This window comes from Dromaius novaehollandiae, chromosome 3, assembly GCF_036370855.1.
Source record: "Dromaius novaehollandiae isolate bDroNov1 chromosome 3, bDroNov1.hap1, whole genome shotgun sequence".
Lineage (NCBI taxonomy): Eukaryota > Metazoa > Chordata > Aves > Casuariiformes > Dromaiidae > Dromaius > Dromaius novaehollandiae.
In genome coordinates, this window is record NC_088100.1 from 100874052 (window position 1) to 100891307 (window position 17256).

A 17256-nucleotide genomic window follows, 5' to 3' on the forward strand; every position below is an offset into this window, starting at 1 on the left:
AACACTGGCTGATCATGGCAAGCCGAATCTTGAAAAAACCCTATACACTTAAAACTAAGCAAGTTTCCATCCCAATATGTTCTTCTTATGAATGCCCTGGATACAAAAAGCTTATGGTGAAATCCTGTCCTCAATGATGTCATTGTGAATTTTTCATTTACATCAGTGGTCCGTCATTATTATATAATAATTCCTGTTGTAAGTAGTATTTCCTGTATGTGAATTAAACACATTTATACGGGACACCTGAATTGTTACTTGATCATAACAACCAGCAATTTCATCCAGCAACTAATACAGAATCATAGCGGTGATGGTGGATACCTGAGGGTTTATTAACTCCCAAAAGTATTCAGACTGCTCACATATTATACGATGTTTCATATAAGATAAAATAAAGTATACAACACAATTAGCTGTGCCCTGGATAATAATGGGATTCAAAGCTTCTCTGCTACTCATCAAAAAAAAAAAAAAAAAAAAAAAAAAAAAAAAAAATCCATATGGAAGTAGTATAGGCAGGAGACAAAATGGAAAATGTGTTTTGCTTTATTGTGTGTTTTTTACTTTCTTGCTTATTTGCCTCTTAAAGTTAGCTAACAAAATTGAATAGATCACATGGAAATTTTAAGATAATTTCTTATGGAAAGTAAATACACATATTTCTGACCTGGTGTCCTACAAATATAAAGCTTCCACTACTCATATATAGCTACATATATTCACACACTATATATAAAATATACAAAAAAGTCTTTGCAAAAGCTTTTGAACAAATCGGCCAGCTTTAACCAAGTATGAAAGTTCTCAAAAGTCTAAGATAATAACTTCCTGCAAAGTACATGAAAATGTACTCGAAAACCAGCTCAGTAACTACCTGAATTTGGTACTACCACTATGAACTCACACCTTCATAGGCACTCAGAATACACAGCGTCTTTCTAAATACCCCAAACAGAAAAAATGTTATTAACAGGAGGTTCACACTTAAACACCAGAGTCAAATCAACCTAAGGCAAAATCCACAAGAAATTAGTTTTCATTAAGTAGTTTCAAGACTATCAGAACTAAACTACCTTTTTTAAACTAGTTTGGATGACTGGATCATCTGTTTTCCAAAACCACAGGAACAATCCTAACATGGGACTTCCAGTATCCCCAGAACACAGGTACTTCATTTAGTACAGAACTGCATAAATATTTTTATTTTGTGTATCTACAATTCCCATTTATTTCTCACATATACATATACACATGTACATGTTTCTTCGTATTTGTATCACACACAGGTTTGCACTTTCTAACAAGCTTTATAGGAGCTAGATATTATAATTCCACTTTGTCTCCTTGTGTTTTTTTTAAAAAAACAGAACGTTCCTATTTATTTCATTCCAGCACAAACAAATGAGGACATATGCACACAAAGTGGATAAAAAACTACGCAGAATAACTTATATCTAACAAAAAACAAAATCCATAAAATCCACAATCTTTTTGTATATTCTATGCAGATTTGTGGAAAAAAACATGTATATCATCTTACCACAGCAATGACTGAAATAAATATTTCATTTATTCTCAGTATTTACCTTTTTCATGCAAGTCATAAATATTTTTAACCCAGCAGAGAACGCACAACTTAGTTCAGTATATTAAGCAAGCTACATGAAATTCTTAAATGCTCTAAGCAAAAATCCTAGCTGATACCTGTGAAGCCCAAAGGCTCCTGAACTCTAATGCTAAGTATACAAAGTACTTTTTTGTTTTATCTTAATATAAATAACAGAATATACTTTTCTTGGAGAAAAAAAACATACTGAACCTAATGCCTGGAACATTTTTGATATTCCTCAACACTTAAAATATTTTAAATGAAAGAGTAGATAGATGCATCTCCACTGTCTCCTTGTGTAAGAAAAACAGACTACACAGAATACTTGATACTATGCAGAATATTTTATAGTTAGTTTGGGAAAAGCAAAGCAATCACTATGAAGTAATTAGCAAGAAATTTCCATCTACCTATCTTCACTGTGAAAAAGACACTGAATCATGGCGAGATATTAATATGCTGACTGAAAATACAGACTGGAAAGAGAGCACAATTTCTGTGCTGTGGAAGCACATGTTCACCAAAGGTGGGTATTCTAAAGCAAAGCATTCTCATAAAAATATTTTTAACGATGGTAGACTTGATTATGCTTTTCATGAGAGTACCACACTGTGGATTAAAGATGAGCATCTTTATGCACCACACAGAGAAAAACACAAAGCTAAACGGTGCATCGCCCTTAAACCACAGAATAAAATTTACGTAGGAAGTTGTGAAAAAAATTATCTCAAAAATATTCCCCCCAAGAATTCCTAAAATCAAATATGGACTTTTACATGAACACTAAAAATACTAATAACATCAGTGAGATACAGGAAGCTATGAGAAATAAAGAGGTATTAAATTTTTTTTTTTTTTAAAAAAAAGACATTCCACAAAAAGAGTTGAAAAGAGCACAAACTCCAGCAGGTTAAATGTGCAACCACAATAAAGCATGCCAAAATTACTTTGATTTATACTTAGGGCATAATATTTGATAGTACATTTTTTCCAAACACACCAAAAGCAGAAAGCATGCTAGTGCCTGGAGCAACACAAGGTGATCAAGATGTGAAGAAAATTCAGAAGATAGATAATGATATGGCAGAAAAGCTGAATGAAGTCGTATCAGTGTTCACTGCAGAAGAACTTAAACAAGCTTCCCTCCAAAATGCTTTTATGAGGAAAGTGCGAGAAGTACCTCATATCAAAGTGTCCATAGGAAATACTTCGGAACAAACTGATAACCTATTTAAATTGGTCTCGGTGCAAGAGAACAAAAACATGGCAAACACAGTAACATTCTTGCATGTGATCTGTATAATGGGAAAATGTTTGAACTATTAATAATATGCTAAATATGAAAACACCAAAGAAGTCAATAAAGATTTTGTAAAAGGAAAATCTATTCAGTGCGTTCACATTAGCGAAGACTAGCATGTGTGCCCCCGTAACAAGGCCAGCCACACACTGGGCCATGTCAGCAAGGGTACAGCCAGCAGGTTGAGGGAGGTGATCCCCTCTACTCAGCCCTCATGGGACCACATCTGGACGCTGTGCCCACGTCTGGGCTCTCCAGTACAAGGGAGACATGGACATAGGAAGCAGGTCCATCTACTGGAGAGTGACCAAGCTGGTCATGAGGCTGGAGCACACAGCGTGCACAGAGAGGCTGAAGGCGCTGGGTCTGTTCAGCCCTTGAGAAGGGAAGGACAAGGGGAGACCTTATTGCTGCCTCTAATTACCTGGTGGGGAATGTAGAGAAGACAGAGCCAGACCCTTCTCAGAGGTACGCAGGGACAGGACAAAGGGCAACAGAAACAAACTGGAAAGTGTGGAACTCTGGTTAGATGTATAGAAAAGTTTATTTACCGTGAGGGTGGTCAAACACTGGAACAGGCACCCAGAGAGGTTGTGGAGTCTCCTTCCCCGGAGATGTACAAAACTCAGCTGGACAAGAGGCCCTGAGCACCCTGAGCTCTGTGCGGGGGTGGGAACTAGAAACCTCTAAAGGTTTCTAACCTCCTTCCTCCTTTCTTACTTTTCTACCCTCCTACCCGCGTGACTATGAGTCTGTTATTGGAAGTGTCACAGGTCTAGGAGGATTTACTGAAGGAATCAGTTCGTACACACACGCAGCTATCTGGCTGATAGCACCCTGCTTGGCATTTCAAGTAGCTTTTGACAAATTGTGTGACCAAAGACTGCTACTTTCCAGCTGTTATGGGGTAAAAGGGAAGGGTTTTTTTTAGGGAGCAGTATCCGATTAAAAGATATGACAGCAATTCTCCATGCAATCCCAAAAGGATGTGCACTGTTCAACATATAAAGATCAGGAAAAGAGATGATCAGTGAGTTAACAAAACCTGATGAGGCAAAATCACCGAGCATAATCAAAACTAAAACTGATTGTGAAGGATCTCAGCAGGATCAAGGAATAAATGCAAATTAATTCTCCAGGGGTAAAATGACTATAATATACGTATATAATGATGGTTTCCAAACTACTACCATGCAGGAAAGAATTCACGGAGTTAATGTCAACAGCTGTCTAAAAGTATCAAGTCAATACTCGAGTGGTCACTCAAAACACTCAAAATATTCAGAATTCTCCCTGTCAGAATAGCTGATAGGATGGGAAGAAGAAACAAAATAGAAAACCTCATGTGCTTCGCTCTAAAATATGGGAAAACCACATCTTGAAGTTGACGTAATTCAGAACATTGTAACTAAAATGGATACAGTATAATTATAAAAACTACAGGGAACAACATTACGAACCACAGCATGAAATGGCTTCTCTATGAGGTGGTTTCAAACAAACTGTGTTCTCAGCCTAGAAAAGCGATGACTGATGTGGATATCACAGAGGTCTATGAAATCATAAATGCTACAGAGAAGGTGATAGGGAACGATTATTCACTATTTCTCAAACCATCAAAATTAGAGGGTGCCAAATCACATTACCAGGAAGAAGTTAAATAAAGTATCCTTCTCTCGTCACACACACCTTATTTACACTGGGAAAGTCATTTCCATAGGATGTTTTAGGCAAGAGAAGTTCTGAGATGGTTGGAAATGGAGTGATCCTTTTATTTGGCAGAGAACCAAAACGGCTTGCTCTTTTAGATTGGAAGAGATTTTCTCATTTGGTTTGGGTTTTCTTTTTTCCTATTAGCTTTCTACTAGATAAATCTACTAGATTTTATGCTAGCTCTCTTAAGCTCAGAGACTCTCACTTCGGAGTTGTTTCTCTTTGACACTCCATCACATCTCTGTCAAGATTCTGGTTATCTAATGAACTTATTTTACTCTGTAATTTTTGCAGTTACCCAAATATAAACTACTATAATTAATGTAAATACTTACATTGATATAACTATGTGTGAGCAAAACAAGAAAAAAATCTTTCTTAAAAACTTCCTTTGTTGAAGCAGTAAGGTTCACAGATGTACTGCTATGCACAACATGCTTGTAAGCTGGAGACAGATACAATCTTGCCAGTGACTAGCTGGAGAAGAACGCCAACTTAAGTTTCCTCTAATTAAGACAACTTGCATAGGCAGGATTATTTTGCTTAACTTTCTAAAAACCATGTCAAATGTATTCAAGGTAAAAATAGTTATTTTTCCTGATTTAGAGCACGGGAATTTCCTCCTACTGAAACAAATCACCAATTCTAATTTTTCTTGAAAGCCCATCAGACAAGTTTATTGTCAACAACTAACACAAGTCTATTACCTTCAAGAGAACAAAATTTGAGATTTCCATGATGTATCATGCTCCTAGCAGGAGATGTTACGCTCTTTCAGCATCTTGGTAGCCATCCCTAGATCGAACTGACATGTGAATGCATCCTCTTCATTATCTCCTGCTGGCATCTGACCTGAGGTCATGCTACATGGTTTACTAATCAGAAAAATCTAATTCTCTGCACTGACCAAAGAAATGAAGAACACACAATAGCATATTTTTTTCCGCCAATGGATGTAATAGGCTGAGGAACATAATGTGGATGGAATTACAAGAATCAAATAAAATGCTCCATCTGAAATCTGGTTTCTCCAAAGAAGGGCTGGGCCTGAGATCAGCATTCTCAAAAGCTTCCATGCCCCTCTGAGACAAAAGAAGTATCTGCAAGGTGGAATGCAATAATCAATTTATTTTTACAGCAAGCTCTGACTGGCTTGTTCAGATTTCCTTCTTCAGAATTGGAAATTATTTTCATTTACAACCTGGCCCTTCAGTGAACTGCATAAGACTATGAAGACATAAAACTTGGTACACTGCTGGGGTAAATGCCCTCCCACCCTTATCTAAATTTTAGGTTTCTGAGCGTGTGGTAACATTAGTATGGTACCTACTGCAATATAGCTGTGAAATGCAGTTATGTTTCCAAGCACTAGTTCTGTACATATACACAAACATATACAGAGAGTAAGGCGAGCCTTGAAAAGTATCTAAAAAGTCATCAGATTTAAGTTTCAGCACACCAACATAAAAAGCAAATTTCAAATCCTTAACCAGTTCTTGGATGTCCTGACCATCTCACATCACATCAAATGAGTAACCTTGCCACTTTGGCCAGATTACTATCTCAGTGTGATTGTAACTGCTCCAACATCATCATAAACATTGATTCAAAATTGTAACTGCTAACCTCTGTGCTATTCTGCTATTACTATTAATTAAATATCTCATGTAAAAATGACTGTCATCAAATTATCTTTAAAAAAAGGATTCAAAGGCTTGAGAGAGTCTATTTACATACAAAATTAAAACTTGCAGAGTGAACTGAAGACCAAAGTCACCAGATCTAAGAACATGAGAAATACCAGAAAACTGTATTTTACAGACTTACCTAACAGGATTTACTAAAGAAAGAATGTCACAGAGACAAAATGTACGCAGGTTAAGAGCATCATATGATCCCATATGGAGACACAGTCAGCAACGGAATATATATGTGTGTGTACATATGTGTGCATGTGTGTGCATACAGAGAAACATGAATAAAATTAACTGAATTATGTATGATCTGTTTACCACTATTATAAAACAGTTTGAAGGCTGTGTTCAAAAAGAATCAACAACTGTAGGTTTTTTTCAATCTATTTTAGGTCTGCAGGATGAATGTTTGAATGCTCCAGGAAACAGCAGCATTCAAACAGACAAAACTGCAAGGTCCAAATCTTCCTGAAAGTAAAAACAGTAACAAAAGACAGAGGCTTCAGGAAAAAAACAAAAAACAAAAAACCTTTCTGGTCTTCATGTTAATCTGTTGTGGCATTTTTTCAGTCAAAGGACAGAGATGAAGCATTCACGGCACTGTCAGTATGATACAAGAATGACTATTCCCTGTTGAAAAGCTCAGCTTTCACTTCTTTGTTTTAAAAGTTGAACCATGTGTAACATCTGTTCTAGAACGATGATTAATAGTTGGATTTTGTTTTCTGTTTTTTCTCTTCCTTAAACAAAAGCTTCATCTTTCAAACTGAGTAACTGAAGCAAAGAAGAACAAATAGGGATGGAGATAAAAAGATTCAAGGTTACAGTGAGCCTAATTCTAGAATTAATTTTCCTCCACAGTCTACTAGAAATCAGTGCCAATTACATAAATTAAAAGGTACAGTCTTTTCCTCTCAGAAAATAACTGTTATTCTACTAGTTCATGAATCTTGCAAATGATTTGCTGTAGAGTATATTAAGAATAAATGCAAGTCTAGTCCAGCCTTCAGATGCTTCTTCCATCAAAGTACAAGAATAAACATTTTACTCACATAGTGGGCATACAGTTTCCTTTCAGACTGGTTTAAATCCAGTGATTTCCTGAAAGTTGCTCCTGACTTAAAAAGTTTTGAAAGGGGAAATAAAATGCCCAATGGGACAACAGAATAAATAAGAGAAGGACAATGAACAGAAATATTCATCAAATTCTGGTTCAAAAACAGATTTTAAGCCTCAGAGGAGAGTATTTCTCATAATGGCACGGACATCACTGGCACCCCAGTTCAATATGCTGGGAAAACATTTTTCCCATTTTAGTTTTAACCTAGGAAACATGGTTATAAAAACAGTATCTAATATTCTAAAAGTGTCTCTTCAATTCTAATACAATTGACTATATGTCAGCTTATCTTGTCTCAGCATACCAAGCACATGCTCTGGGAACTCTATCTATGGAAAACTGAGAAATAACCAGTGTGAGCAGTAAAATAATGTGCTCAGAAGAGATATAAAACCTGCTGAAACGTTCAATGTCTTCACTGGACTTCGGACCAGAATCTAAAACCATATGAACAGGAAGAAACTTACTGATTGCTGTCTGTAACATCTCATAACCATTTGTAATACTACTAGTGAATTCTTCAGTTCTTTATAGTTTGGTTGGTTTAAAAAAAACGAAACAAAACAAAACCCCCCTACAGAATTACATTTAAAGCCAAATTTAAAACTGAAATGGAAAAAAAAAAAAAAAAAAGAAAAAAGCAATTATGATGAAATAATAAGCATGACTATCACCAGCATCTGAACTGAACAACAGTAAATGACTGTGTTACAGGCCAGACGGACATTCTTATGCATCCTCAGCAACGCACCTTATTCCTTGACCACCACCACTAAGAAAAACATGTATAGGCCTACACTTCCTGCACAGCAAAAGAATTAACTAACAATATAAAAGCAAACCTCTTTCACACTAACTAGCAGGAAGCATGGCTTACATGTCACAACATTGATTTCCCATGAGATTTCTTTTTTAATAACAATCTGTGATTAGTTAATAAGATAGTGGATAGCCCCTTTTAATTCATTTGAAATGTTCCCCTTTTCACCTCTTTCCAAGTATCTTCTGTTCTTAAAATAGCCTGAAAACTATTCAGGGCAGCCAGACTTTATCCAAATGTGTTGATGATATGCTAGACAAATGAAAAAATGAAAAGCAAAAGGGTATAGACAAGTAATGTTTATTGTAAAAGAAAATAAAATTAAAAGACAAAAATGGGTGGGAAGCACAGCACACACAACTAAGAATTAAAAAAACATCTTACATTCTGCCTTAATGGCAGCACAGTTAATAGGGACAAAAGGACGTCTTGCTGCCTGCCGCAGCCGGAGGGTATTTTTGCAGACCTGGCGAGCAAGTTTTGTCCAACACGTTGTGTGAAGAAAGAAAGCTTGGCGTGTTTTCACTGCTGACTTTGGACTCCCAGTGTTACGAACTGGAGTTCCCTGCGTGGCCTGGCGGGACATATGAGTTCTAACATGGGACTCCTACAAAAATAAAACAAAAGAAATCATAATACAACATCTGAAATAGACAACCTGCATCTTCTCTACCAGTGACAAAAGATGTTCACAATGATCTCATTTAATGAACATTTTCTAATATTATTAAATACTGTAACCGAAAGCTGAAAGAATGGGTATTCTTTCTCTACAAACGAAGAGAATGAACAAGAGAAAGATATTTCCCTTGTATTTTAGCATTAAAAAATTCCAAATTTGGATAAATTCACAAAGTTAATCAAACGATATACATCAGCACCATGCAAAAACTACGGTTTATATAAGAAGCTGTATAACAAAGAAGTGAGCTCTATTGTAATTGGAAATTTAATGCCATTCTAGATGAGATACAGTATAGTCCCACTGACACTTTACAGATAACATGCCATTTGACCAACAAGATGACATCCTTCGCTGACATCTGTCACTGAAAATGCATGAAAAGCACATTTGTCTACTGACTACCTGGTCAAATAAAGACATGGCAAGAGCTGCATACTGTTCAGTTCTACCTAAGACAGAAATACTCATCAGTTCAGTTTTGTAACTCTGATGTTGAACACAGACACAAAAAGCCTTCCACTAAATGCTGAAATCACAGCAGTCTTGAGAAAGTGCCATAGTTTGTTTTAGGAAAGTTTATCCACATGATCCTACCTCTGCAGGTTGGCTGGAAGACAGTTTATCTTCATCTGTCTGTGTGGGCATTTTCAGGCCACCATATTTCTTCCAATAAATCCAGCAAGATGCACACAATCTACATTGCATATTAGGGGGGCCCCAAGAATACCACTGGTGAGACTGTGCAGCTAAGGAGGAGAAAACAGGACAACTAAATTGATGCATGTTGCATTCAATATAGTAAATCCAAATGCTGTAATAAATGGTATTCCATAAGAGCATCAGAAAGATAAACATTTAATTCATTTGACACAGTGAAAATAAGAACTTGAAAAAGCAAAAGCTGCTTTAATGGGGGAGTTCCACAAAAGACAACTCCCAGTAAAAATTTAGAAATACTTTGTTATTTACTTTTAAACCAGGGACCTTTTGTCATCCAGAAGAGATTTTCTTTCAGCGGACCACCACCACAAAAAAAAAAAAAAAAAAAAAAAAAAAAAAAAAAAAAAAAAAAAAGAGGGCCCTATAAACCCTTCACTATTTCTCATTTTGACCCAAAAGACACACTTGTTGAGGTGCTTGCTAGTTATGAGAACTGCTGGAGGTTTGGGGGTTTTTGCCCGAGTCATGCAAAATGAGTATTTATAGCTCAAGATCCATATAAGCAAAGAGATAAGCACATATTTTTAAGACTTTTAAGATGAAAGCCTACCTTCATTTCTTGCTTAGGGAGACTCATCAGGAAACACTAACTTAACCTTTTTTCTTTCCTCTTCTTTTTTGTCATCTTTCAGAAGAAAACTATTCTTTGAAAAATGTAATTTGAAAAACAGCGGAAGTATATCGCTTGAACTTTCTATATACAAAATAAAATTTGAGTTTAATCGGTGCTTAAGACACAGAAAGGCACAGCAATGATAAGTAAAGAACTTTCATATGCTAGGCCTTTTCTATTCTTACCAATTCGAATTTTAGATTGTATGAGAGAAAACGTGACAATGTCAAAAGTTGGTATTTCAAGACCAAGTTGGTCCAACAGGGATCACTGGAAACCCACAATACTAAAAAAAAGCAACAACAAAAACCAAAAAAAAAGGACAACCCTCCAAAACAACAAAAAAGCAAAAATAGAAAAAAAATTCCAAAAACTCTGTAACCTTTCTGGACAAAAAAAAAAAATTTTTTTTTGATTTTGGAATTCTAAAAGATGAACATATCATTGCCGCAGTATTATACTACTTTACCTTTCTATAACTCTCTAAATTGTTCACAAAAAATCATAAACTGGATTTGAAATATTGATGTTTAATTAATATATTAAAGGTAGCTCTAATTTAAAAGTTACTTCTGACACACAATTCATTAAAAATTAGCTTCAATTTATTTACAGCATGGAAATAAAGCATGTTTGTTTTTAAAAAAACAGTATATATTAAGACTAGCCCCAAATCCTAACAGTTGGACAATGACACACAAATTATTAAAAGAAACAAAAAAGCCACAAAAAGCTCAAGAAATTTTACTTACTATAGCAACTTTCACAAGCCCGACCTATTAGTGAGGCTTGTGCCTGATAAGAGGCTCCCATTGCTCCATTCACTGCAGCAGGTTTCCCACTGTTGCTGGATATTTGATTGGGATTTGGTTTATTGCTTTAAATAAAATAAAAAGTCATCTTTCAGAAGCGATTTTATTAGCAAGTTAATCAACACAAGAACAGTTTAGTTCTGGAATTCTGATGTGTGGTAGCAAAATCTGTAAGAAATACTCTAAACTGCAAGACTAATTTTTATGCTGCTTTAGGGTTTTCAATGCAATAAGAGACTTAATTATGTAAAGAGTTGATTCAATACTCAAATTTACAGAGCTCTATAAAATGCAAGAGCAAAAATTATTACATGGTCTCAGTTGCTCAGCCTGCTATGCAAAAACAAAGTCTCCAGGTCAAGCATAAAAATAGTCCTGTAGACAGCCTGGAATTTAAGAAGGGAGTTCCAGTCAACAGGTTTAAAACAGATTAAGATTTATGAGGTGAGGCTGGGTTTCGGCTGAAGTACAACACATGTAAGAGTAGTAATACTGCCTGTAATAGTGTAAGGCTCTCCACAGTACAAGGGGGCTTGCTGACCCACATCTCAAGCAGAAGTACGTATCTTTCCATCGACTGCAGTAAATGCGAATGTCCTATAACCGTGGTAAAGCTCACACAGATGATCGTCTATCAGGCTGTTCTGCTTGGGTCATGCCCCAAACTGCTTTTGTTCTGAGTAGGTTTGAAGTTTCTTTTGTTACATTATTTTTTTTAAATCTACTACTGCTTCAGTGCAGTGGGACTTTACTTCTGAGATAATTAGTGCAATCTGCACTAGCTGCACAGTATGTCCAAAGCTCCGATTTTGTGGGTGTTATTTACCCCTCTGATGAGCAACACTCATAACACAATGCAAGGCTGACTATATTGATTTCTAACATGATTTTTCTTAAATATAAAAATATATACAATATTAATTAAAATGGCTAATTAAAAGAAAATAAAAATCTGCACAGTTATCCCTGTTTTTTTCACTATTCCTGTACAGTGTACATGAAACCTTTGCTGTATCAAGTCTCTACTCCAAATCCAAGCAGGTCAGTCTGTTTGTCTCTATTCTTTTCCTTTTTCACTACATTCAGTGAGAGACTCTTTCTTTCACAATTTTCAGATGCTCTTTATCAAGTCCCATGTATCCCAAGGTCTCAAGAGAAATCCCTTGAGCTCAAGGCACAAGAGAAGAAATCAAGAGAAGATTAAGTCTCCCTTCCTTAGTATCTGTTGCTTAGTTACCTTCTAAAGAAACCTACAATTGAAAGGGACTTTCTGGTTATTGAGGACAGAACTTTGCTTTTATAGGAAATAGTATTTTATGAACAAGTTCGAAAAGGTATTCATCTGTAATTTATAATCAACTCTACTCAGATTTCAAATGCAAGAATTCAATCTTGAAAAAGAGTGGTAACAATCCATTTGTCCATGGGTGCCCCAGATTGCACAATTATCGAAGATTTAACAATTCCTTCTCTCTTATCGTTGACTATGGATTTTATCTTGACTCGGAGGCAATAGACAGTAACAAAGAAAAAGAAGGCAAAAAAAAAAAAAAATCCGTATTTCGGAACAGAGTTTGTGATCTAACACAACTAGACCCCTATTGTGAACAGAGATGATATATTGACAGAAGTCCCAAACTGTCAATATGGACCAAGAAAATTAAACACAGCATTACGTAAAGAATGAGTACCTTCCCTATCCACAGTTTTCCTCAAGCAGCTATTTACCTGAGAGAGTTATGGAACACTCATACCAATGTTTTCAGCATACAACTTGAGCCTATGATGCCAAAGATTATCCAAAGCCCACCACTATTAAATGTTAACTTTTTTTAAAAGATGCCATTTATTAGAAACTTGAGACACATCAGAGACTTGTTTCTTCAAAGATGAGATTAAAAGTTTGAATTTAAGTCTGCTATTTGTATTATTAAATCTGTTTAGGAGACGAAAGTTTGCATGAAATATTGATATGAAGCTCCGTTGTATGCGATTTACAGAAGACATCAAAAAGGTAACACTGGATTTCTAAATTATCTCATATTGTATTCAAGGCTTCTGTTACATGAACACTCGTATCAATTGGAAATCCACATAAATGTACAGTGAATATGTCCACAAAGAGTTTAAAAGAATGTCATCTGTAATCTCTTCTGTTCTCATAATCTTGAGGAAATTATGAATATGGAGACAGATTATATCTTGTTTTTATAAACTACATGTTAACAAAAGCAGATGCAGCACTCAGTTTAAAACTAAAAAAAACAGATAAAAATCCCTCAATAGTAAACAGATTTCATTAGTAAGGGCTGTTCAAAGATAAAAGATTTGGGGCTGTTTGCTACCTTTAATTCATAATCAAAGCATCTCATCTCTAGTTTAAGAGCACACAGTATCAATAAGATAAAACTGGAACTGAAATGGGAAAGTATCTGATTTCATTTTATGTAACTACATTAACAACTGCTTCTCTCTTGAAATACTGCATTTACACAAATATGAAATGTTGGTGCTACAGAGATTCTGAAGTGATTACTCCAGAAAAAACTGCTTTTTAAATGACAAGGCCATTCTCATACGTGAGTTCATGCAACACTTGAAACTAACTGATCAGCTTTTGTAATACCTCTCATCTTTCCAAAAAAGTTTGGAGGTTAAAGACAAAGGGCCGAGTCAGGTACAAAGGTTCCACTTAAGGCAAGAATTTCTGACATTTTCCAATTATATTTGGTATATAACAAGTACTGAGAAAGTATTAAGAACTAAGACTAAGAAAATATCAAGCATATTACTGCATGTAACTGCATGTTACTGTTTCAATTTTACCTGTACATTATTCAGAAAAATTACTTGTTATACTCACTAGGTGGGGATGTATACTTGTTTCAATTTACTTTCTGCTTCAGCTGCTTTCAGACGTTTCTAGTTGAAAAATTAACACATTAAAATATTTTGTTATATTCAAGTATGCAAATTTATACAGCTACACACAATCCATCTTTGTATTATTTTTACTTTATACTGTGATTCCACAGGAGCCTCCAAAACAAGTGTAGAATTTTACAAGATGAAAACCATGAGAAACTGGAGTTTCCTATTTTTGTTATTAGTTTGAAATTATAGTATACTGTCTTTCCACAATAAAACTCACAGGCCTCAGCAGATGATGACAAAACTGTAAAAACAACCATTACAATTTATATCAATTACATCTAACAGACATATATGACATTGCGGTTAGCCCTTGCAGGAAAATATGTAAAGTGTACTTTAAATTAAAAAATAAATTAGTGAATGTGAACACAATGAGTCAAGTAATTCAATACTTCATGTGTGTTCAATCTAGCTCGAGGCTAGGCTTTTCTAAGCAATGTAAGGAATCAGAATACTCATGTCCACTGACTGTTAGAAAGAACTAAACGTTTACTTCCTTAAATGCCATTAAAACTCTAGCTCAGGAACAGAGCAGTAGCAGGAAAGCTACGCTACTATCAAGGTATTCTGTGGATTTACTAAAGTATGATCTTCTTCATGCTTCAGTCTGCATTCAAAATAGTATTATTAGTTTAAGATAATGTAATCTGGTGTGATCTTACAGATCTATCAGTCTTCACATCTTTACACTCTATCATGTCTGACAGCAATGATATTTCAGGTGCCCGAGAACTCTGGCTTTGTTTTTCTTCATTTGTTTTGCTTTTACACAAAACCCCAAAAAACTACACTTGTAACCAGGTCTATGGCATAAAGGAGTGGAATTTTATTATCTTTACCATATAGGGTGTAACAGGGTGGCATGACAAGTCCTAAAATTACTGATGAGCTGTAAAGTACATAACATCCAATCTAGACATAAAGGTACACTTAAACAAAACATAAAAATATGATACACCAGCCATCAGAGCAGCATCTGTCTGGTACCTTCAGAACAGATGAAATGAAACTTAAAATGAAAAGTCTTAGGCACAAACAGTAGGAACTTGTGAAATGCTGAGAAGTTTCACTTACTGCCATACATTCAGTCACAGCTGATTCCTCCAGCCACTGGCACACTCTGAGCCCCCGCCCCCTTTCCTTTGATTAACAAGGTTTTTATCAAGAAAGGGAAAAGGATGATGAAAACATTTGCTTCTCTATATGGAAACAAATAAATTGCAAAGGCTTCATGTGCTTTTTTCAGCCCTGCAGAATCTCACTGGCACAGCCAAGGGATTCTGGCTCAGACATGGCATGTAAACAGAGGGGCAGAGGAAATGCATTCAGCAACCCATGGTTCCCTCACCTAAAATGGATTCTGCAAGAAACCAAACTTAGGGTTTTTTCTGTTATGAGTACTAAGTCCTAAAAAATACCCCAAACCAAACAAAAAACAAAAACAGGGGAACATTTGAGATGACATGAGTAGCTATGACAATGTTTTTCAGCATTGGCACACGAAATACAAAGTTCAGATGTCTACTGGTTATCCAGAACATTTGCCTCTACCTAGCAGATCTAGAAAAAAAGGTTATTTTCCTGCTGTTTCTGTCAAGACACTACTTCTGTTCACTCGAAAAATGGGAGGAAAGGGTTTGAAGAAGGTCAATTTTATTAAAGGGAAAAATAAAAGGACATTGATATCCAGCAATAAGTCAACAGCATCTCTCTGCTTCTCAAGATCCCCCCTTTCTTCAGCATGTGTTTAAAACTCAGATCTCCATTTCTCCTACAGCAGCCAATTCTCTTCTCTGCTGCACTCCTATTTTTTGATGCCCAATCTTTGCAAGATTCAGAATCCAGGAAGGTACTTCCCATGTTGAGAGATGTATCATCCTCTTTGCTCCAAGGGATCTGAGACGAGTTACTAGGTTAATAAGCTTTAATGGCTGGACAGCCTGAGTAGGCTTCCTCATGTAAACTATTGCTCCTTTCCATTTGAGAAAGTTGCCTCTGTGTCATCCATCAACACATCTCTCATTTATAAAAACTGTTTTTTCACTGTGTCTCTGAGGAGCAATTCATGCAGTCCATGCCACCAAAAATTAATTCCCATGGGATATGAGAGTTCTTTTCCATTTATTCCCAAGAGACGCTTTTCACTGCTCACATGTGCCTACTTGTGTTTTGAGCTTCAGCAGTGACTTTGATTCTCACCTCGGCTACGTGTGCATATTGACCAATCAACTTTTAGGTATGGAAACAGAAGTAAGGATGCAGAAACAAAACCATCAACAAATAACTGCAGTTTCTGAAATGAAACCTGAGTCTATTGAAATTTGCAGGATGAAAACTGGCTAACTGGAAATGTTCAGAGAAAAAAAACATGAGGAATGCTTATGCACAGAGATCAAATTTGATAATAAAAGGCTCCTCACTATCATAGGAAAAGGCTGGATGTTGAAGCTAGATGAATTGAGACAAGAAACAAAACACCAGTTTGCAACAGTAAGAATAATTAATCACTGAAACAATTTAACCAGGAGAGATGATGTTTTTCGAAAAGATACGTCTGATTTTAAACACCAACTATTTCAAGGAAGTCTTACAGACTGTATTATAGAGGAGGTCAAGCTAAATAATCTCAGCTTTTCATTTGGCCTGCACTGCTTTTACTCAATTACCCTTGAAAATTGAATGGTATTTCTTTTCTAGAACATTTGTTATGATTGTCAGCTGACAAATATCCCAATAAATGATCATTTCCCTACGTAACTAATGTTTTCAACAGAGAAAATAAATAAACGGGAAGGAAATGTAATATATTGTTGTAGTACAAGAGTTTGAAGTTAGCTGTTCTCTAGCCTAATGAATGAACTTGTAGTAGTTTTGTAAAATGGATCCTTTGCTTGCACATATTCTCCTTTTTGTGCTGAAAAGCCTTAGCAAAAAATTTTTGCATTGAACTAGATTTTTAAGCAGAAAACTGTATAATGTAGTGGTCATGAAAAGTGCCAGATTGCCAAGAATGATTACTGAAAGACTGAATTAGTTTTGCTAGACAGGTTCAGTAGAGGCAGAAAAGATTACATATCTATTTTTCTTCACCTTGACTTGAAGGAGTCATGCCCTGAAGGCAAGGTAGCAGCAACATGTCCATCCCCATTAAAACATCACCTTTAGCTACCAAGCAAAAGTGCCATTTAGTGACAATTACGGCAATGAAATCTATCCTATATGCAGCCAATTCA

At 35.7% G+C, this 17256-nt stretch overlaps 1 protein-coding gene across 2 annotated transcripts in view; it reads right to left on the minus strand.

Annotated features, from left to right (window-relative positions):
- Positions 1-17256, minus strand: part of MTA3 (metastasis associated 1 family member 3) — a 145088-nt gene that overhangs the window by 49082 nt on the left and 78750 nt on the right. Inside the window, exons 11-14 of one of the 2 annotated variants that reach the window (XM_064509595.1) lie at positions 13953-14011; positions 11030-11154; positions 9539-9690; positions 8644-8866 (exon numbers count right to left, since the gene is read on the minus strand). In XM_064509595.1, coding sequence (XP_064365665.1) covers positions 8644-8866; positions 9539-9690; positions 11030-11154; positions 13953-14011 — 559 coding nt within the window. Of the gene's footprint in view, positions 1-8543; positions 8867-9538; positions 9691-11029; positions 11155-13952; positions 14012-17256 lie in introns of those variants that run through there. The other variant, XM_064509594.1, reaches the window with a different exon arrangement.